We start from the raw sequence: 22,224 nt of genomic DNA, 5'->3' as shown, positions 1-22,224 counted from the left end.
CAAGGCCAGAGAGAGAAGCCGCTCCTCTCCCTCCTCGGGTAAACTCACGATGCAAGCAAGGAGCAAAGGACTGGGTAGAGTGGATGTGGAGAGGATGTTTCCACCAGTGGGAGAGTCTAGGACTAGAGGGCACAGCCTCAGAATAAAAGGACGTACCTTCAGAAAGGGAATGAGGAGGAATTTCTTTAGCCAGAGGGCAGTGAATCTGTGGAATTCTTTGGCACAGACGGCTGTGGAGGCCAAGTCAGTGGATATGTTTAAGGCGGTAATAGCTAGATTCTTGATTAGTGCGGGTGTCAGGGGTTATGGGGAGAAGGCAGGAGAATGGGGTTGAGCGGGAGAGATAGATCAGCCATGATTGAATGGCGGAGGAGACTTGATGGGCCGAATGGGTTCATTCTGCTCCTATCACATGCACTTGACTGTACCTGGTGCAATGATATTGGCAGGGATGAGAGGCCGACTGGGGCAATGAATACAGAGGGGGATACGGAGGCAATCTTGTAGTTGCGGGCATGACTCCGGGATTGTGTGTAGTCTCCTGCGTGACACAGCAGCTGTAGAACATTCCGGAGGGTGGGAGAGGTGGAGAGCCAGTGGTGAGATCTCGGCTTGTACTCGCTGGAATTTAGAAGATTGAGGGGGGATCTGATAGAAACTTACAAAATTTCTTAAGGGGTTGGACAGGCTAGATGCGGGAAGATTGTTCCCGATGTTGGGGAAGTCCAGAACATGGGGTCACAGTTTAAGGATAAGGGGGAAGTCTTTTAGGACCGAGATGAGAAAGTTTTTTTTCTACACAGAGAGTGGTGAATCTGTGGAATTCTCTGCCACAGAAGGTAGTTGTGGCCAGTTCATTGGCTATATTTAAGAGGGAGTTAGATGTGGCCCTTGTGGCTAAAGCCCTTGTGGCTCTCCATACCCCCTTGTGGGGGTATGGAGAGAAGGCAGGTACGGGATACTGAGTTGGATGATCAGCCATGATCATATTGAATGGCGGTGCGTACAGGCTCGAAGGGCCGAATGGCCTACTCCTGCACCTATTTTCTATGTTTCTATCTTGCCTGCATATATTAAGAGAGCAAAGATTACGGAAGGGGCCAGTAAAGGTGAGAATTGTCGATTCTCCCTGGGTCATGTGGAGCTGAGGAGGAGGAGGAGGAGGAGGAGTGCTGTGGGCTCCCAGCATCAATAAATGTGCAAAATACAGAGAACGGCAGCATTCAATGTTCAGTTTGGTTTATTGTCACGTGTACCGAGGTACATTGAAAAACTGTAGTTGCGTGCTAACCAGTCAGCGGAAAGACAATACATAATTAAATCAAGCCATTCACAGTGTACAGATACTTGATAAGAGAATAACGTTTAGTGCAAGGTAAAGCCAGCAAAGTCCGATCAAGGATAGATTTAGATTTAGAGATACAGCGCGGAAACAGGCCCTTCGGCCCACCGGGTCCGCGCCGCCCAGCGATCCCCGCACACTAACACTATCCTACACACACCAAGGACAATTTTTTTTACATTTGCCCAGCCAATTCACCTACATACCTGTACGTCTTTGGTGTGTGGGAGGAAACCGAAGATCTCGGAGAAAACCCACGCAGACCACGGGGAGAACGTACAAACTCCATACAGACGGCGCCCGTAGTCAGGATCGAACCTGAGTCTCCGGCGCTGCATTCACTTTAAGGCAGCAACTCTACCGCTGTGCCACAGTGCAGTGGATAGTCCAAGGTTCTCCAATGAGGTAGATAGCAGTTCAGCACTGCTCTCTGGATGTGCTAGGATGATTCAGTTGCTTGATAACAGCTGGGAAGAAACTGTCCCTGAATCTGGAGCTGTGCGTTTTCACACTTCTATACCATTTGCCTGATGGGAGAGGGGAGAAGAGGGAGTGGCCAGGGTGAGGCTGGTCCTTGATTATACTGCTGGCCTTGCCGAGGCAGCGTGAGGTATAAATGGGGTCAATGGAAGGGAGGTTAGTTTGCGTGATGGTCTGGGCTGTGTCCACAATTTGCTGCAATTTCTTGCGGTCCTCGATGGAGCTGTTCCCAAAGCAAGCTGCGATGCATCCTGACAAAATGCATCTATCCATGGCATACCTAGTATTACAGCAGTCACAATAGTCAAAGACGGGCAGCATAGCTTTTAGCTGAGGGGATGGAATTGACAAAATGTAAAGGGGCAACGTTTAAGGGAGATGTGCAAGATGGCGGGTGCCTGGAACGCACTGCCGGGGGTGGTGGTGGAGGCAGATACGATACTGATGTTTATGAAGCGTTTAGACAGGCACACGCATATGCAGGGAATGGAGGGATATGGATCACATGCAGGCACTGGGGATTAGTTTAACTTGGTGTCGTGCTTGGGCCCGACACTGCGGGTCAAAGGGCTTGTTCCTGTGCTGAAGATCTCAACCAGAAACGTCACCCATTTCCTTTTCTCCGGGGATGCTGCCTGTCCCGCTGAGTTTAGATTTAGATTTAGATTTAGAGATACAGCGCGGAAACAGGCCCTTCGGCCCTCCGGGTCCGCGCCGCCCAGCGATCCCCGCACATTAACACTATCCTACACACACTAGGGACAATTTTTACATTTACCCAGTCAATTAACCTACATACCTGTACGTCTTTGGAGTGTGCGAGGAAACCGAAGATCTCGGAGAAAACCCACGCAGGTCACGGGGAGAACGTACAAACTCCGTACAGTCGGCGCCCGTAGTCAGGATTGAACCTGAGTCTCCGGCGCTGCATTCGCTGTAAGGCAGCAACTCTACCGCTGCGCCACCGTGTCGCCCAGCGTTACTCCAGCATTTTGTGTCTATCTTCAGAGTACAACCAGCATCTGCAGTTCTTTCCTACACTGCACTGTTCTACAATGTTCTACTCAATCTTCACACTTCCCGAATGTATTTGACTGATCAGGGAGTTTGGGGACTCTCATCTACTTGTTTTACCAAAACATCTGAAACATTTCTGTTTCCTCTGTGGGAATAACTGGCACAGATACTGCAGAAGTAAATTAACTTTGTCTCGATAATTTATTTGCAGTGTGGTTAATTGGAACTGCTGACCATAAATATTTGCAAAAAATGTGGGGAAATTGACTGTAACCAAGAAAGATTTTTTTGTACGCATTTTTCAAAGAGCGACACTCACAACCTTGTTTTTTTCCGAAGCATTTATACCCGATGAAATAATTTTACATGATGTCACGGCTGAACTGTATAAGTAACAGATGTGTAACATTCATGGAACTGATTATCCATCTGCGGAATATCACATTCAAAACAAAGTGGCAATAAGTCGAGTCACACACCAAATCGAATGATTTTGTGCTTGTGAAATGAGAGAATCTATATAGAAGGTAGTTTTCTCGCCCACTTTTGCTGCAGGGCTTGGCCATGAGTACGAAATCCCTCTCACAGCGCATTACTGATTGAGGCCAATGTTATTCCACATGGGCTCATTAATGATGAGTTGTGATTCAGTGGTTAATACAGTCTACATCAGACTCCCAACATTTTAACACAACATCCTAAAGAAGTCAAGTACACAAATAAATACTTATTTGCATGCCAATTTCTTTTGGTTGCTTCTAGTCCAGCGGTTGAACATAGCACGGGACATACATATTTTCAGTGATTGCCGTCTCCATGTTTACCCTCTGCCTCTGCACACGATCCATATCCCTCCAATCCCCGCATATCCATGTGCCTGTCTAAAAGCCTCATAATCATAGAAACATAGAAAATAGGTGCAGGAGTAGGCCATTCGGCCCTTCGAGCCTGCACTGTCATTCAATATGATCATGGCTGATCATCCAACTCAGTATCCTGTACCTGCCTTCTCTCCATACCCCCTGATCCCTTTAGCCACAAGGGTCACATCTAACTCCCTCTTAAATATAGCCAATGAACTGGCCTCAACTACCTTCTGTGGCAGAGAATTCCACAGATTCACCACTCTCTGTGTGAAAAAAACCTTTCCCATCTCGGTCCTAAAAGACTTCCCCCTTATCCTTAAACTGACCCCTTGTTCTGGACTTCCCCAACATCGGGAACAATCTTCCTGCATCTAGCCTGTCCAACCCCTTAAGAATTTTGCAAGTTTCTATCAGATCCCCCCTCAATCTTCTAAATTCCAGCGAGTACAAGCCGAGTCTATCCAGTCTTTCTTCATATGAAAGTCCTGCCATCCTAGGGATCAATCTGGTGAACCTTCTCTGTACTCCCTCTATGGCAAGAATGTCTTTCCTCAGATTAGGAGACCAAAACTGTACGCAATACTCCAGGTGTGGTCTCACCAATGCCCTGTACAACCTGCTCCCTGCTCCTATACTCAAATCCCCTCGCTATGAATGCCAACATACCATTCGCTTTCTTCACTGCCTGCTGCACCTGCATGCCTAATTTCAATGACTGGTGTACCACGACACCCAGGTCTCGTTGCTTCTCCTAATCGGCCACCATTCAGGTAATAGTTTGCTTTCCTGTTCTTGCCACCAAAGTGGATAACCTCACATTTATCCGCATTATACTGCATCTGCCATGCATTTGCCCACTCACCTAACCTATCTAAGTCATGTTGCAGCCTCCTAGCTAAATATCTGAAAACACTGAGATAATTATCAACTGGCTCCTGGAATATGTTTGCTTGGAACATCAGTTATTCCCACAGAAATGTTTCACATGTTTTGGTAAAACAAGTAGATGTGTGCCTCCGTCTTCCTTACACAGTCAGGAAGTATAAAGATTGAGTAGAACACAGAACACTCTTGAGAGAAAATGTGAACAAGAGCTGGCAAAAAAAATCAGTTGTGTCAGGTAGAACCGTGACTGTGAAGATTTTGGTTTACAGGCGGCACGGTGGCGCAGCGGTAGAGTTGCTGCCTTACAGCGAATGCAGCACCGGAGACCCGGGTTCGATCCCGACTGCGGGTGCTGTCTGTGCGGAGTTTGTACGTTCTCCCCGTGACCTGCGTGGGTTTTTTCCGAGATCTTCGGTTTCCTCCCACACTCCAGAGACGTGCAGGCTTGTAGGTTAATTGGCTTGGTAAATGTAAAAATTGTCCCTAGTGGGTGCAGGATAGTGTTAATGTGCGGGGATCGCTGGTCGGCGCGGACACGGTGGGCCGAAAGGGCCTGTTTCCGCGCTGCATCTCTAAACTAAACATTAGATGGAACTAATAGACGAACTGAAAATGTTCCAAGCAAACATATTCCAGGAGCCAGTTGATAATTATCTCAGTGTTTTCAGATATTTAGCAAGGAGATTTTCAAGAGATTAGTGACAATACAGAACTGGTGGGCATTGGGAGGGGGGGTGAGCAATAAGTAGTAATGGCTCACGTGATGTCTAATTAAAAAAACTTCCTTGAAATTGGTGTCACAGGTGGAGAGGGTGGTCAAGAAGGCTTTTGGCACATTGGCCTTCATCAGAGTATTGAGTCGAGAAGTTGGGAGGTCATGTTCCAGTTATATAAGACGTTGGTGAGGCCACATTTCGAGTATTGTGTTCAGCTTTGGTCACCATGTTATAGGAAAGGCTTGAAAAGGTTCAGAGAAGGATGTTTCCAGGACTCGAGGGACTGGAGGTTGGGCAGGCTAGGGCTTTAATCCTTGCAGCACGGGAGGATGAGGGGTGTTGTTATGGAGGTGTACAAAATCACGAGGAGAATACATCAAGAGTCATAAGTGCCTGCAGTCCGTCTGTCTTTTGTGTTTTTTGTTGTTTTTGTCTGAATTGTTGTTTAATTTGATGTAGTGTTGTATGTTATGTTTTGGGGAGGGGGGGGGAACGGGAACTGTAACTGTAACATTCTCTCTCCCGAACGGAGACGCGACCTTTGTTCTGTGTTGTGTCTCCGTTCCCGTTGCGGCCTACCACCATCGGCCATGCACCTGGGACCACCTGGGTCTCTGGTTCGCAGAGCCCACGGCCCGGACTCACCACCTGCGGTGCTGGCTGCCTGCGGATGCTGCGGGAGCGGCTGCGACTCGTCTCCGGAGGCTCCGGCGCGGGCCGCGTGGACGTCGGAAGCCCGCAGGCCCCTGGATGGGGGCCGACATCGGGAGCTCCGGCAGCGGCAGAGGCAGCGTGTTCGCTCGCCCCGAATCGCGGGGCTTGGGTCGGCCCGTCACGGACCTTTCACCGTCCGGCGCGGCCTGAAATAGGCCGTGGACTTTTCACCGTCCAGCGGCGGCTTCAATATCGGGTGCCCCGACCGCCCCGACGTGGCAACTCCAACAGCCTGACCGCGGGACAAGACGGCAGGGAGGAGAAAAAGACATTGTGGCCTTCCATCACAGTGAGGAGGGACTGGAGGAGACTCACTGTGATGGATGTTTCTTTTTGTTTGGTGTTAGTTGTGATTGTATGTGTTATTGCATTTTTATTGATTATTCTTATTGGTCTTATTGTTCAACTGCGGGTAATGTTTCATTTTACTACACATTTATGTGTATGTGACAAATAAACGACTATTGACTATTGATATTGAGATGGAACAATTAAATTCTGACCTGCTGCAGCACAACACAATATGTAACCATAATACACTGTAAACAGTAGATCGGGTAAACACACACAAACGCTTTTGCCCAGAGTAGGGGAATCGAGAACCAGAGGACATAGGTTTAACGTGAGGGTAGAAAGATTTAATGGGAACCTGAGGAGTAACGTTTTCTGCACAAAGAGTGGCTGGTGTGTAGAATGTGCTGCCGGAGGAGGTACTTGATGCAGGTACTATCAAATCATTTAAGAAATCTTTGGACAGGTACATGGATTGGGTAGGTTTGGAGGGATATGGGCCAAATGCAGGCAGGTGGGGCTAGTGTAGATGGGGCATGTTGATCAGCCTGGGCAAGTTGGGCCTGTTTCCACACTTTCTTACTCTTTGTTGGTTGGCCTGGGCGAGTTGGACCAAAGGGCCTGTTTCCACACTGTATAACCCTTTAATTCATCTTTCATCATTGTTGTCATCTTTTCTTTCTTCAGTTCCAAGGTTCCAACCTCTCTAAGGTTTGCACGCCCATTGCCCATGGATGGCTCCAGCTGCCGCGGGCGGCTGTGTCCAGTTCTATCACACGTTCCCCTCCAGAGATGCCTCTTGTGACATGGGGATAGACACACAATGCTGGAGCAACTCAGCGGGACAGGCAGCATCAGGAATGGGTGACGTTTTGGGTGGAGACGGGGTACTGACTACCTGGAGAGTCTCTCACCAAGGCTCCTTGTTGTGTTCCCAGGTCACGGAGAATGCCACTGCGGTGAATGCAAGTGTCGCGCGGGCTGGGTTGGAGACAACTGCAACTGCTCGACTGAGCTGGACACCTGCCTGTCGGACGACGGGCAGATTTGCAGCGGAAGGGGCAACTGTGCCTGCGGCCGGTGTTCCTGTACCGAACCTGGGGCTTTCGGAGATACCTGTGAGAAGTGCCCCACCTGCCCTGATGCCTGTGGCACTAAAAGGTAGGCACCGTAACAGATCCGCAACAGAACACATCCACTTGGCATTCCACATGCACAGATGGCACAGCCATTTACAGCTACTGCCGAGTGCCCCTAAAGGAGAGACCACTTCATTGTGTTTGGTGCGTGGTTATAAGTTCATATGTTCCAGGAGCAGAATCAGGCTATTCGGCCCATCAAGTCTACTCCGCCATTCAATCATGGCTGATCTCTCTGTCCCTCTCAACCCCTTTCTCCTGCTTTCTCCCCATAACCTTTGATACCCGTACCAATCAAAAACCTCTCAATCTCCGCCTTAAAATTACCCACTGACTTGGCCTCCACAGCCTTCTGTGGCAATGAATTGCACAGATTCACCACCCTCTGATTAAAGAAATTCCTCTTCTTCACCATCCTTTTATGCTGAGGCCATCAACTATGGTCCTAGAGTATGAGATGGATGCAACCTTTTTCAAGAGAGAAAACTTTTACAAAAGAAAAAAACATGTTTTGACCTGACTTTATAAATGTTGAGTATATAATGGGATGTTTTAAAATAGTTGGTAACATTAATCCCATGATGAATATTTTTGGAATAACAAAGCACAATAATTAGTGCCGGCATATTGCCCCAGAATTGAAAAGAGTTGGCATCAATGCATTTTAGCAAACTGTACAATAATCATTTTTAACAATAATGTAAAATGTTGCCTGCACCATTTATGCGTGGGGAATTTGTCTAAGTGTTGGCAGATCAGAGCTGCTGCCTTACAACGCCAGAGACCCGGGTTGGATCCTGACCTCGGGTGCAGTCTGTGTGGAGTTTGCAAGTTCTCCCTGTGACTGCATGGGTTTTCTCCGGGTGCTCTGGCTTCCTCCCACATTCCCAAAGACGTGCAGGTTTGTCGGTTAATTGTCCCTCTGTAAATTGCACCTAGTGCGTAGGGAGTGGATGAGAAAGTGGGACAACCTAGAACTAGTGTGAATGGGTGATTGTTGGTCAGAATGGACTCGGTGGGTCAAAGGCCCTGTTTCCACGCTGTATCTCTAAACTAAACTAAACTCTAAACTAAACTAAAATCCTGCAAGCAACTTTGGTGTACAAGGGTACATTTACTGTCATTATTACACAGCAGCTAAATATGGTTTCATGTTAACAGAGCGAGTATGAATGGTCAGGTCCACCGGAGAACCAGGGGCCACAGTTTAAGAATAAGGGGTAGGCCATTTAGAACGGAGATGAGGAAAAACTTTTTCAGTCAGAAAGTTGTGAATCTGTGGAATTCTCTGCCTCAGAAGGCAGCGGAGGCCAATTCTCTGAATGCATTCAAGAGAGAGCTAGATAGAGCTCTTAAGGATAGCGGAGTCAGGGGGTATGGGGAGAAGGCAGGAACGGGGTACTGATTGAGAATGATCAGCCATGATCACATTGAATGGTGGTGCTGGCTCGAAGGGCCGAATGGCCTCCTCCTGCACCTATTGTCTATTGTCTATTGTAATGGTCTAGAAATGAGAGTAACACAGATGAGAGTCCCAGCAGCAAATGACAGAGGCAGGGGATCACAAGAGGAGTAGAGAAAAAAACTCGGTGCAGGAGTAAGCCATTCGGCCCTTCGAGCCAGCACCACCATTCAATGTGATCATGGCCGATCATCCAGAATCAGTACCCCGTTCCTGCTTTCTCCCCAAATCCTTGATTCCTGTGGCACCTCTCTGCATGTTGGTCTGAGAGATCTATCGGCCAATACTGTCGCACCATGCTTCTACATCTCTTTCCCATTTGTAAATCCAGCAGCTATATTCTACAGATAGACATAAAGACTGGAGTAACTCAGCGGGACAGGCAGCATCTGTGGAGAGACCCTTCTTCAGACTATATTCTGCACTCTGTATCTTCCCCTTTGCTCTCTCTGTTATACTCGAGTTTGACTCGGTTGCATTGATGAATAGTAAGGTAGACACAGAATGCTGGAGTAACTCAGCGGGTCAGACAGCATCTCGGGAGAGAAGGAATGGGTGACGTTTCGGGTCGAGACCCTTCTGCAGACTGATGTCAGGGGAGGGGGCGGGACAAAGATAGGATGTAGTAGGAGACAGGAAGACTAGTGGGAGAACTGGGAAGGGGGAGGGAAAAGAGAGAGACAGAGGAACTGTCTGAAGTTAGAGAAGTCAATGTTCATACCGCTGGGGTGTAAGCTGCCAAGCGAAATATGAGGTGCTGTTCCTCCAATTTGCGCTGGGCCTCACTGTGACAATGGAGGAGGCCCAGGACAGAAAGGTCAGACTGGGAATGGGAGGGGGAGTTGATGGGAGGGGGACAGGCGATGCCCTCAGTGAGTAAACCCTGTGTCTAAAAGTAAATTTCACCTGGATATAATGGTACCCAAGTGTAGGGATTGTAGGAATACCTCAGCGTTAGGCATAAGGACATAAGGAATAGGATTAGAATTAGGCCATTCGGCCCATCAAGTCTACTCCACCATTGAATAGTATATCTGATCTTTGGATAACACACAAACCAAAGCTTTTCACTGTATCTCAGTACACGTGGCAGTGATAAACCTAAAGCTAACAAGATAGATAGCTCTTGCATTCATTGTTCATGTTGAGATGGGATGCTCTTATCAGCCGGCACATAATCCATATCCCTCCATTCCTTGCATATCCATGTGCCTGTCTGAAGAAGGGTCTCGACCCGAAACGTCACCCATTCCTTCTCTCCTGAGATGCTGCCTGACCTGCTGAGTTACTCCAGCATTTTGTGAATAAATACCTTCGATTTGTACCAGTATCTGCAGTTATTTTCTTACACTGCCTGTCCAAAAGTCTCTTAAATGCCACAATGGTATCTGCCTCCACCACCCTCGGGCAGCACGTTCCAGGCACACTGGCTTCTGTAGTACTGTACATCTCCGTTATACTCAGCCCCTCTCACCTTAAAGCCATGCCCTCATGTATTAGATTTGTTGTGAAATGCATGCGGAGTAATTCCGGGTCGCTGCTTCTGTTACAGGGAGTGTATCGAGTGTCGGCTGTTTAAGTCGGGGAGACTAGCGGACAATCAGACCTGCCAAAGACTCTGCAAGGACGAGATCCTGACTGTCGATGCCCTCAGTGAGTAAACCCCGTTTCTAAACGTAACATTCACCCGGAGATAATGGTAGCCAAGTGTCGGGATTGTAGGAATACTTCCGCGTTACGCAAGGATTAGGAGTAGAATTAGGCCACTCGGCCCATCGAGTCTACTCCGCCATTCAATCACGGCTGATCTACCTCTCCCTCCTAACCCCATTCTCCTGCCTTCTCCCCGTAACCTCTGACACCCGCACTAAGGGGGGGGAAAGGGTTACGCGAGTGTAGGTAGTGGGCAGGAGATATGGAGAAGCTGAAGGCATGGGTGAGAACAAGGCAGATAGAGTGTCGCCCGGTTGCTCACGTGGAACTGAGCAGGGAAGTGGAATGTTTGTTTGTTAAGTGATGAGCGATCGGGTGGTGTTGGTGTGAAATGGGACTGAGGTGCGTTTGTGTACAAGTCACTAAAGACCAGCGGGCAGCTGCAGAAGGGAAACTGCTGGGGCAGCCTTCATGACAGGATGATTGGAAAGAAGTATAGATCCCAGAGCGGTACAGCACAAAGACAGGCCCTTCGGCCCACGATGCCAAGACTATCTCTTATCAGGCTTCACATAATCCATATGCCCCCATCCTTTGCTAATCCATGTGCCCATCCAAAAGTCTCCTAAATGCCACTATCGTATCTGCTGCTGTCACCGCCTGGCAGCACGTCCCAGGCACTCTCTGCCCTCTGTGGTAAAAAAAAGTTATCCTGTACATCTCTGTTATACTCTGCCCCTCTCACCTTAAACCCATGCCCTCTAGTATTAGATTTCCCCACCCTGGGGAAAAGATTCTGACTGTTGACCCTATAGAGCGATACGGTGTGGAAACAGGCCCTACTTGCCCACACCGGCCAGCTAGTCCCACCTGCCTACGTTTGGTCCCTATCCCTCCAAACCTGTCCTATCCATGTACATGTCTAACTGTTTGTTAAACGTTGGGATAGTCCCAGCCACAACTACCTCCTCTGGCAGCTCGTTCCATTCACCAACCACCCTTTGCGTGGAAAAAGTTTGCCCACAGATTCCTATTAAATCTTTTCCCCTTTGACCTTAAACCTGACTTAGACGAAGGGATTAAAAGTACCATTAGCAAATTTGCAGATGATACTAAGTTGGGGGGTAGTGTGAATTGTGAGGAAGATGCAATAAGGCTGCAGGGTGACCTGGACAGGTTGTGTGAGTGGGCGGATACATGGCAGATGCAGTTTAATGTAGATAAGTGTGAGGTTATTCACTTTGGAAGTAAGAATAGAAAGGCAGATTATTATCTGAATGGTGTCAAGTTAGGAGGAGGGGGAGTTCAACGAGATCTGGGTGTCCTAGTGCATCAGTCAATGAAAGGAAGCATGCAGGTTCAGCAGGCAGTGAAGAAAGCCAATGGAATGTTGGCCTTCGTAACAAGAGGAGTTGAGTATAGGAGCAAAGAGGTCCTTCTACAGTTGTACCGGGCCCTGGTGAGACCGCACCTGGAGTACTGTGTGCAGTTTTGGTCTCCAAATTTGAGGAAGGATATTCTTGCTATGGAGGGCGTGCAGCGTAGGTTCACTAGATTAATTCCCGGAATGGAGGGACTGTCGTATGTTGAAAGGCTGGAGCGATTGGGCTTGTATACACTGGAATTTAGAAGGATGAGGGGGGATCTTATTGAAACATATAAGATAATTAGGGGATTGGACACATTAGAGGCAGATAACATGTTCCCAATGTTGGGGGAGTCCAGAACAAGGGGCCACAGTTTGAGAATAAGGGGTAGGCCATTTAGAACGGAGATGAGGAAGAACTTTTTCAGTCAGAGGGTGGTGAAGGTGTGGAATTCTCTGCCTCAGAAGGCAGTGGAGGCCAGTTCGTTGGATTCTTTCAAGAGAGAGCTGGATAGAGCTCTTAAGGATAGCGGAGTGAGGGGGTATGGGGAGAAGGCAGGAACGGGGTACTGATTGATAGTGATCAGCCATGATCGCATTGAATGGCGGTGCTGGCTCGAAGGGCTGAATGGCCTACTCCTGCACCTATTGTCTATTGTCTATTGTCTATTGTCTAACCTAGGTCTTCTGGTCCTCGATTCACCCGCTCTGGGCAAGAGACTCTGTGCATCTACCTGATCTATTCCTCTCATGGACTTTATACACATACCCTATCTATGCATCTCATAATTATGTCAGCTCTCAGCTGTGCGCTGGTCTCCTCCTGTTCATGTTCCTGTTTCCAAATCACACCCTGGACTGGAAATCAGATGTCAGTGCTGCTCGAGGAAGGAAAGGTGGCTTGATTGGAGTTTAGTTTAGAGATACAGCGTGGAAACAGGCCCTTCAGCCCGCCGGGTCCGCGCCGACCAGCGATCCCCGCACATTAACACTATCCTACACCCACTAGGGACAATTTTTACATTGTACGTACAAACTCCGTGCAGACAGCACCCGTAGTCGGGATCGAACCCGGGTCTCCGGCGCTGCATTCGCTGTAAGGCAGCAATTTTACCGCTACGCCACCGTCGATCTGTCGATCAATTCAATGATGGTGGTACTGGGCATACTCTTGTAAACACAGACATAAATAATGGAAGTGCTCTGATGCAATTCAGTTGATGATACTTGGTCATTTCCACGTTCTGTATTTACAAATGCAAACGTCACCATGAATGTGTATTCCTCAGTAATATATTTGTGGTTTTCTTTAGTTTAGTTCAGAGATACAGCACGGAAACAGGCCCCTCCCCCCCGAGCCCGCACCGACCAGGGACCCCCGCACATTAACACAACCCTACACACACCAGGGACATTTATAACCAAGCCAATTAACCCACAAACCTGCACGTCGTTGGAGTGTGGGAGGAAACAGAAGATCTCGGAGAAAACCCACGCAGGTCACGGGGAGAACGTACAATCTCCGTGCAGACAGCGCCCGTAGTCAGGATCGAACCCGGGTCTCTGGCGCTGTAAAGCAGCAACTCTACCGCTGCGCCACCGTGTCGCCCCACGGTGGGTTGATTGGGTTGAAGATTAAAATTCAGCGTTATTTGGGAAATGCCCCTGGCTTACGGCACAGACGAAGACTGTAGATTTTGTGATCGCATACCACGCGTTGCTATTTCAAGTAGATTGGGAAATTCTAATAAGTCACAGACATTCACATAGAAAGTATGAAACTTGACAAAAGTCCAACATTGTGCAAGAAGCTGACATTGCGGTGGATAGAAAATGAACAAAAGGTCGCAATCTATTAAATACAGTAAACCCTCGTTATTGCAGAGCTTGTTCGAGTTCATAAGTGATAGGAGTAGAATTAGGCCATTCGGCCCATCGAGTCCACTCCGCCATTCAATCATGACTGATCTATCTCTCCCTTCTAACCCCACTCTCCTGCCTTCTCCCCATAAGCCCTGACACCCGTATTAATCAAGAATCCGTCAATCTCCGCCTTAAAGATAGACGGCCTCCACATCTTTTATAACCTGTATAACGCATGCAGCCTGTAGCGTTTACCGACCTTCACCGCCAGGCAGGGCTGCCAACGCCATCTCCGGCTTGCACCGCCTCCCTGGCCATTCCCAGGCCACGCCTGCCGCTGCCATCACCACCGACCCTCACCTGTACTCTAGCCGCCCGCGGGCTGCGGCCATTGAAACTGTTGATCCTCAAACTCAAACTGAAACCATCCCCGTCGACAAACCCATAGAAATACTCATCCACATACACTCATACATGTACCAGTACCGTACTCGTACACGTACAAATAGACGTACACATAAACTTACACATAGACGTAGACAATAGGTGCATGAGGAGGCCATTCGGCCCTTCGAGCCAGCACCACCATTCAATGTGATCATGGCTGATCATTCCCAATCAGTACCCCGTTCCTGCCTTCTCCCCATACCCCCTGACTCCGCTATCCTGAAGAGCTCTATCTAGCTCTCTCTTGAATGCATTCAGAGAATTGGCCTCCACTGCCTTCTGAGGCAGAGATTTCCACAGATTCACCACTCTCTGACTGAAAAAGTTTTTCCTCATCTCAGTTCTAAATGGCCTACCCCTTATTCTTAAACTGTGGCCCCTTGTTCTGGACTCCCCCAACATTGGGAACATGTTTCCTGCCTCTAACGTGTCCAATCCCTTAATAATCTTATACGTTTCGATAAGATCCCCTCTCATCCTTCTAAATTCCAGTGTATACAAGCCTAGTCGCTCCAGTCTTTCAACATATGACAGTCCCGCCATTCCGGGAATTAACCTAGTAAACCTACGCTGCATGCCCTCAATAGCAAGAATATCCTTCCTCAAATTTACGTATACGTACACGTACTCGTACACGTATACACTCATGCACTTATCCACTCACCCTCGTACTCAAACTCCTACTTTATTAGCCAAGTATGCTTTGCAACATACGAGGAATTTCATTAGCCGTACAGTCATACCAATAAAAAGCACCAGAACACAAGATGCATTTTAACATGAACATCCACCACAGTGACTCCTCCACATTCCTCACTGTGATGAAAGGCGAAAAAAAGTTCAACCTTCTTCTCTTCTCTGTTCTCCCGCGGTCGGGGGCCTCGAGCCTTCCGTTGGCTCCCATAGCCGGCGGTCGGGACCTCCTTATCGGGGCGATCAAGCTCCTGCATCGGGGGGGGGGGGGGGGGGGGGAATCTCAGCTCCCCACATTAACTGATACTTTTAAATCCTCACCTCTCCCCCTGGCCACCATGAACTCACCTAGATTCCAGGCCCAGATCCACACCGAGAGTCTGAGGAAGGGTCCCGACCCGCAACGTCACCTATCCATGTTCTCCAGAGATGCTGCCTGACCCGCTGAGTTACTCCAGCACTCTGTGAAACGTCACCTATCCATGTTCTCCAGAGATGCTGCCTGACCCGCTGAGTTACTCCAGCACTCTGTGTCCTTTTGCGTATTAACCAACAACTGCAGTTGTTTTTCTCTACTGCTTATACAATCCTTTACTCGGTAATAGCGGACAATCGGCAAAAATGGCCATCATTGCGCCCTCCCCCCACCAGGGTGCGTTATAACAAGGGTTCACTGCCCTCTAACATGACCGCGGCCATTTCACTGTCCTTGTCCTGCCTATAGGTTGTTTAGCTTTGTTCAAACGCGGTCGGCCCAGACCGTGGGTGAACAAAGACGAAGACGATCAACTTCATTACCTTCCATCACAGTGAGGAACGCGGAATCCGCTGTGGTGGATGGTTATGTTGAATGTTATTTTATGTGGCTGTGTGTCTTGGTGCTTTTCACTTAGTATGGCTGTGTGGTAACTCAAATTTCACTGTACCTTAATTGGTACATGTGACTAATAAATTGAATCTTGAGTCTTGATCTTTGAGGTTGTGGCGGTGGTTCTGAGTGCCGGTGAGATCTGACGTGGAGTGGGACCAGGTTATTGGGTTGGTGGAGCTGGCTGCACTGTGCAGTACCTTCATCACCCACCACCGCCTCCACACGGCCTCCCTACCACGGCACTGACCAACGCTTCCCCCTGTCCCCCCCAGATACCGCCGACCAGGACGCAGTTCTGTGCCTGTACAAGACCGAGAACGACTGTGTCATGAGATTCACCTACTCCGAGCATGTCAGCGGCAAATCTATCCTCACTGCGCTGAAGGAGCCGGGTAAGTTGTCCCTTTGTCGTTAATACAGATGCTCCTCAAATTACCATGGGGTTATGTTCCGATAGTGCATCTCAAATTCTGTCGGATATGTTTTCCAAAGGATTATAATTCTTGGGGTGGAATCCACGACCAAGGTCTCTGTGGCCATCCTATCCAGCCTGGTCTTTCTGGCTCACAGTCGGGGTAATGCACTGCGTTCTCCATCATTACACTGCTCAGCTCGGATTCTCACTCACTTTTCCAGTATAGAAAGTATATGTTCAGGACCCTGCACATGTTAAAGATGCATAAGAAGATAACTGCAGATGCTGGTACAAATCGAAGGTATTTATTCACAAAAGTCTGAAGAAGGGTCTCGACCCGAAACGTCACCCATTCCTTCTCTCCCGAGATGCTGCCTGACCTGCTGAGTTACTCCAGCATTTCGTGTTAAAGATGCTACGCCCGGGCCATTTTAGGTATGTTTTCTGCCAAGGTTTAGTTTAGATTAGAGATACATCGTGGAAACAGGCCCTTCAGCCTACCGAGTCTGCTCCAACCAGCGATCCCCGCACACTAACACTATCCTACACACACATTTTTGTAAATCGAAAATATCAAAAGTGGAAAATGCATTTAATACACCTATACACCTAACCTACCAAACATCATAGCCTAGCCTAACTTAAACGTGCTCAGAACACTTACATTCGCCTACAGTTGGGCAAAATCATCTAACACAAAGCCAAAGTACACTGTCGAGTAGCAGATGTTTCCACTCGTGATGGCGTGGCTGACTGGGAGCTGCGGCTCACTGCCGTTGCCCAGCATCACGAGAGAGTATCGTACTGCATATCGCAAGCCCGGGAAAAGATCAACATTCAAAATTCGGAGTACGGTTTCTACTGAATGTGTATCGCTTTTGCACCATCGTGAAGTGGAAATATCGTAAGTCGAAGCATCGCAAGTCGTGGAGCATCTGTATTGTCATTAACGTATGTTACGCACCTGACTTTGTTCTCCATTTGACCATCTCTCATGCCAGTAGTTGTATTGTGCCTGACAGTCAAAATGGCGGAATGTTTGGATCTTCTAACCCAATCTCCTGACCAATCTATCTCTCCATCTTGTAGCAAGGAACTGCTTAAACCGAAGATAGGCACAAAATACCACAGTAACTCAGCGAGCCAGGCAGCGTCTCTGGAGAGAAGGAATGGGTGATGTTTCGGGTTGCGAAGAATCTGAAGGAGGGCCTCGACCTGAAACATCACCTATTTCTTCTCTCCATAGGTGAGAATGAGTTACTCTGAGTAACTGAGTTACTCCAGCTTTTTGTGTCTCTCCCCACTCTCTCCTTCAACGTACTTTCTCACTTCCCTGAGCATTATCTGGAAGGTTGCGGCTTATTTAGGAATCTCCATCTCTTTCATTGCTCTGCCATCTCCAGCAAGTGTTTCCTGCTCTCGTTGCCAGCGGATACCGTGATCCACAACTGGTTACACGTTCCCTGGTCCACATCTGGCCCTTGTTACAGAAGCCCTGGTCTACAAATGCCCATTGACATTAATACAACTTCCTTTTGACCAACTCAAATTTTGTCAGGTATGTTTTCCGAAGGATTAAAATTCTTGGGGTGGAATCCACGACCAAGGTCTCTGTGGCCATCCTATCCGGCCTGGTCTTTTTGGCTCACAGTCAGGGTAATTCACTGCGTTCTCCATCATTACGGCGGCACGGTAGAGTTGCTGCCTTACAGCGAATGCAGCGCCGGAGACTCAGGTTCGATCCTGACTACGGGCGCCGTCTGTACGGAGTTTGTACGTTCTCCCCGTGACATGCGTGGGTTTTCTTCGAGATCTTCGGTTTCCCTCTCACACTCCAGACGTACAGGTTTGTAGGTTAATTGACTGGGTAAATGTAAAAATTGTCCCTAGTGGGTGTAGGATAGTGTTAATGTGCGGGGATCGCTGGGCGGCGCGGACTCGGTGGGCCAAAGGGCCTGTTTCCACGCTGTATCTATTGTTTATTGACGGATTGCTCCTGCCTTGCAGAATGTGCGAGTGGGCCGGACCCCATGACAGTCCTGCTGGCAGTGGTGGGCAGCATCCTGGCCGTGGGCATTGCTCTGCTGGCCATTTGGAAACTCATCGTGACCGTTCATGACAGGCAAGAGTTTGCCCGGTTTCAAAACGAGCGGTCCAGAGCACGATACGAGATGGTAAGGCTTGTGTTCACCCTCGCGCTTCTGTCACGTGAGTAGGCGCTACAGAAATAACCCAACGGTCGGTCAAAGCACTAAGTAGAGAGGGTCGGGAGGTCATGTCACAGCTGTGCAAGGCATTGGTGAGGCCACATTTGGAGTCTTGTGTTCCCTGTTGGCCACCTTGTTATGGGAAAGATGTCTTAAAGCTGGAAAGGGAGCAGAGAAGATTTACAAGGATGTTGCCAGGACTCAAGTGCCTGAACGATGGGGGGAGGCTCGGCAGGCTAGGACTTACTTCAAGGAATAAATTCCAAGGAATAATGAGGTGATCTAATGGAGTTGTATAAGGGCACGGTGGCGCAGCGGTAGAGTTGCTGCCTTACAGTGAATGCAGCGCCGGAGACTCAGGTTCGATCCTGACGACGGGCGCCGTCTGTACGGAGTTTGTACGTTCTCCCCGTGACCTGCGTGGGTTTTCTCCGAGATCTTCGGTTTCCTCCCACACTCCAAAGACGTACAGGTATGTAGGTTAATTGACTGGGTAAATGTTTAAAAAAATTGTCCCTAGTGTGTGTGCGGGGATCGCTTGGCGGCGCGGACTCGGTGGGCCGAAGGGCCTGTTTCCGCGCTGTATATCTAAATCTAAAGATCATGAGAGGTATAGGTTTAAGGTGAGGGGGGGGAAAGATTTAATTGGAACCTGAGGGGTGCAAAGGGTGGTGGGGGTATGGAGAGAGCTGCTGGGGGAGGTAGTTGAGGCATTATCGTAGCTTTTAAGAAACATTTGGACAGGTACGTGGATAGGATAGTTTTAAAGGGACCAAATGTGGGTGAGTGGGACCAGTGTAGATGGGGCATGTTGGTTGGCATGGGCAAGAGGTACCAGCTTGTTCCCCACACCCACCACCCTCTGTGTAAAGAAGCCACCCCTCAGGTTCCCACTAAAGATTCAAGATTCAAGATTCAAGATAGCTTTATTTGTCATCCAATAGTGGACGAAATTCAGTCACCCACAGTCCAACAATAAAAGCATTAAATAAGCATTAAAATTACACAACCCCAAAAAAAACCCAAAACACAGTCCAACAATAAAAGCATTAAATAGGCATTCAAATTACACAACCCCAAAACCCCCCAAAACACAGCCCAACAATAAAAGCATTAAATAGGCATTCAAATTACACAACCCCAAAACCCCCAAAAACACAGTCCAACAATAAAAGCATTAAATAGGCATTCAAATTACCCAACCCCAAAAACACACAAAAAAGAAACATCCATCAAAGAAACATCCATCACAGTGAGTCTCCTCCAGTCCTCTCCTCACTGTGATGGAAGGCCACAATGTCTTTCCCTTCTCCTGCCGTCCTCTCCCGCGGTCAGGTTGTTGTGGTTGCAGGCCGCAACATGTTCTCTGGTTCTCGATTCCCCTACTCAGTGCATCTACCCGACCAATGCCTCTCATGATGTTGTGCACCTCTATAAGATAATACAACTCCAGAAAATGACATTTTTATTTCACAAAATGCTGGAGTAACTCAGCAGGTCAGGCAGCATCTCAGGAGAGAAGGAATGGGCGACGTTTCGGGTCGAGACCCTTCTTCAGACTGATGTCAGGGGGGCGGGACAAAGGAAGGATATAGGTGGAGACAGGAAGATAGAGGGAGATCTGGGAAGGGGGAGGGGAAGAGAGGGACAGAGGAACTATCTAAAGTTGGAGAAGTCGACGTTCATACCGCTGGGCTGCAAGCTGCCCAAGCGAAATATGAGGTGCTGTTCCTCCAATTTCCGGTGGGCCTCACTATGGCACTGGAGGAGGCCCATGACAGAAAGGTCAGACTGGGAGTGGGAGGGGGACTTGAGGTGCTCAGCCACCGGGAGATCAGGTTGGTTAAGGCGGACTGAGCGAAGGTATTGAGCGAAACGATCGCCAAGCCTGCGTTTGGCTTCGCCGATGTAAATAAGTTGACATCTATAGCAGCGGATACAATAGATGAGGTTGGAGGAGGTGCAGGTGAACCTCTGTCTCACCTGGAAAGACTGTTTGGGTCCTTGGATGGAGTTGAGGGGGGAGGTAAAGGGGCAGGTGTTGCATCTCGTGCGGTTGCAGGGGAAAGTGCCCGGGGATGGGGCGGTTTCAGAAAATGAAAGGTCGGTGAGAATTGGATGCGCTGCTGCTGCAGGTCACAGATGCAATGGCAGCACGCGCGTCTGGCGTTATTTATCAATGCAGCGGGCTGGGTGCAAGAACTACAGCAAGAACGACAGCTTGATCCGCCATTTCCCTTTCCCTTCCAGGCCACCAACCCTCTGTACAGGCCAGCCATCACGGTGCACTCGGTAGAACTGCTCCCAACGATGCACAACAAGGCCTACAACGGAATTATTGACTGAACGGCGCGGTCCGTGCCCTGAGTTCCAACCTGACTCTGGCAACTGGAACGTGCCCCTGTTCCTCGGGCAGGCTAACACCTGGAAGCCAGGCCAGACCATGGCTTCCTACACAGCAACGAGACGTGGGTAACCGGGGCATGCCCTGGATCCGGAGATAACCGTGCGCCATCGATTTCGAGCTCTTGCCGAGTGGTCCTGGAGAAGAGACCATCTCCATGGGGATTGGTGCATGCTGGGGATTCATGCTGCAACCTTTCCCAAGAGACAAAACTTTTACTAAAGAAAATACCCGTTTCGGCCTGGCTTTATAAATGTTGAGTGTATCATGGGATGTTTTAAGGTAGTTGGTAACATTAATCCCATGATAAATATTTTTGGCATATTAAAGCACAATAATTAATGCCGGCATATTGCCCCAGAATTGAACATCAAGGCATTTTAGCAACCCACGCGGTAATCAGTTTTAACAATGAAGTAAAAAGTTGCCTGTGCCATTTAGGCATTGAAAATGTGTCTAAGTATTGGCAGATTAGAGTTGCTGCCTCGCAGCGCCAGAGACCCGGGTTGGGTCCTGACCTCGGCTGCTGTCTGTGTGGAGTTTGCACGTTCTCCCTGTGACCGCGTGGGTTTCCTCCGGGTGCTCCGGTTTCTTCCCACATCCCAAAGTCGTGTCTTAATTGTCCCCCTGTAGAATGCCTGGTGTGTAGGGAGTGGATGAGAAAGTGGGATAGCATGGGCCTAGTGTCAGCTGGTGATGGATGGTCGGCATGGACTCAGGGTCTGTTTCCATGTTGTGTCTCTGAACTAAACTATAAGTTAGGATCCCCAGAGGAATCAGAAGCTGGAAACTAAGCAATATGCCTGTAGACATGAACATGGAAGGCTCTACATTTCCATTATTTGCAATTAGGTTTGTCCCAAATTTGGATGGACAAGGTGCCTGCAAAACAAACCCAATACGGTTTTGCTTCTGTTTTGCTCCACCCCTTGCCCGACTACACGCGCTCCTCACGCAAGCCCAGCCCAGCCTCAAACGGAAATGTTCCCGCTTTCAGGAACTAAATGCCTTGTAGCTGGTGGTAAACCAGACCACGGACATTGCCGTGGTTCCTAACTAGGGGGGTGCCTCGAGCCCATCACTTCTTGCCCTCGCCTTGAGGGGCAACCTGCCAATGTGACCACCCTCTCACACCCAGAGGTCCTCACTGTGCCCCGGGGGTGCTCAGTCTTTCCCTTGGCTGGGAGGGTGTTCCCAACACGTTTGTTGCTTTGCAGCACATGGCTAGTTGTCCTGGATGAGGTTCGATGGTCAGAACACAAGCTGCCTTCGACTTTCTGAATCATTGTTACAATATTGGTAGAGAGCATTTTGTATTTGTAAGACCAATTTAGCACAAGAATTGCACTTTCACAAGTATTGCAACTAAAATAGTGCTGGCTCAAGTCTTTTG

At 48.8% G+C, this 22,224-nt stretch overlaps 1 protein-coding gene across 2 annotated transcripts in view; it reads left to right on the top strand.

Annotated features, from left to right (window-relative positions):
• The window catches only part of itgb5 (integrin, beta 5), an 88,816-nt gene extending 67,635 nt beyond the window's left edge, over window positions 1-21,181 (top strand). For both annotated transcript variants that reach the window (XM_078404189.1, XM_078404191.1), the window contains 5 exons: window positions 7,250-7,472; window positions 10,465-10,565; window positions 16,078-16,197; window positions 18,228-18,394; window positions 20,678-21,181. In XM_078404189.1, the coding sequence (XP_078260315.1) occupies window positions 7,250-7,472; window positions 10,465-10,565; window positions 16,078-16,197; window positions 18,228-18,394; window positions 20,678-20,773 (707 nt within the window). In that variant the 3' untranslated portion in view covers window positions 20,774-21,181. The remainder of the gene's footprint in view (window positions 1-7,249; window positions 7,473-10,464; window positions 10,566-16,077; window positions 16,198-18,227; window positions 18,395-20,677) is intronic.
• Window positions 21,182-22,224: the final 1,043 nt, after the last annotated feature.

The sequence above is a fragment of the Rhinoraja longicauda genome, chromosome 8 (genome assembly GCF_053455715.1).
Source record: "Rhinoraja longicauda isolate Sanriku21f chromosome 8, sRhiLon1.1, whole genome shotgun sequence".
NCBI classification, from domain to species: domain Eukaryota; kingdom Metazoa; phylum Chordata; class Chondrichthyes; order Rajiformes; family Arhynchobatidae; genus Rhinoraja; species Rhinoraja longicauda.
Note: the sequence above shows the minus strand (reverse complement) of the source record. Positions and strands in the feature narration are given on the sequence as shown.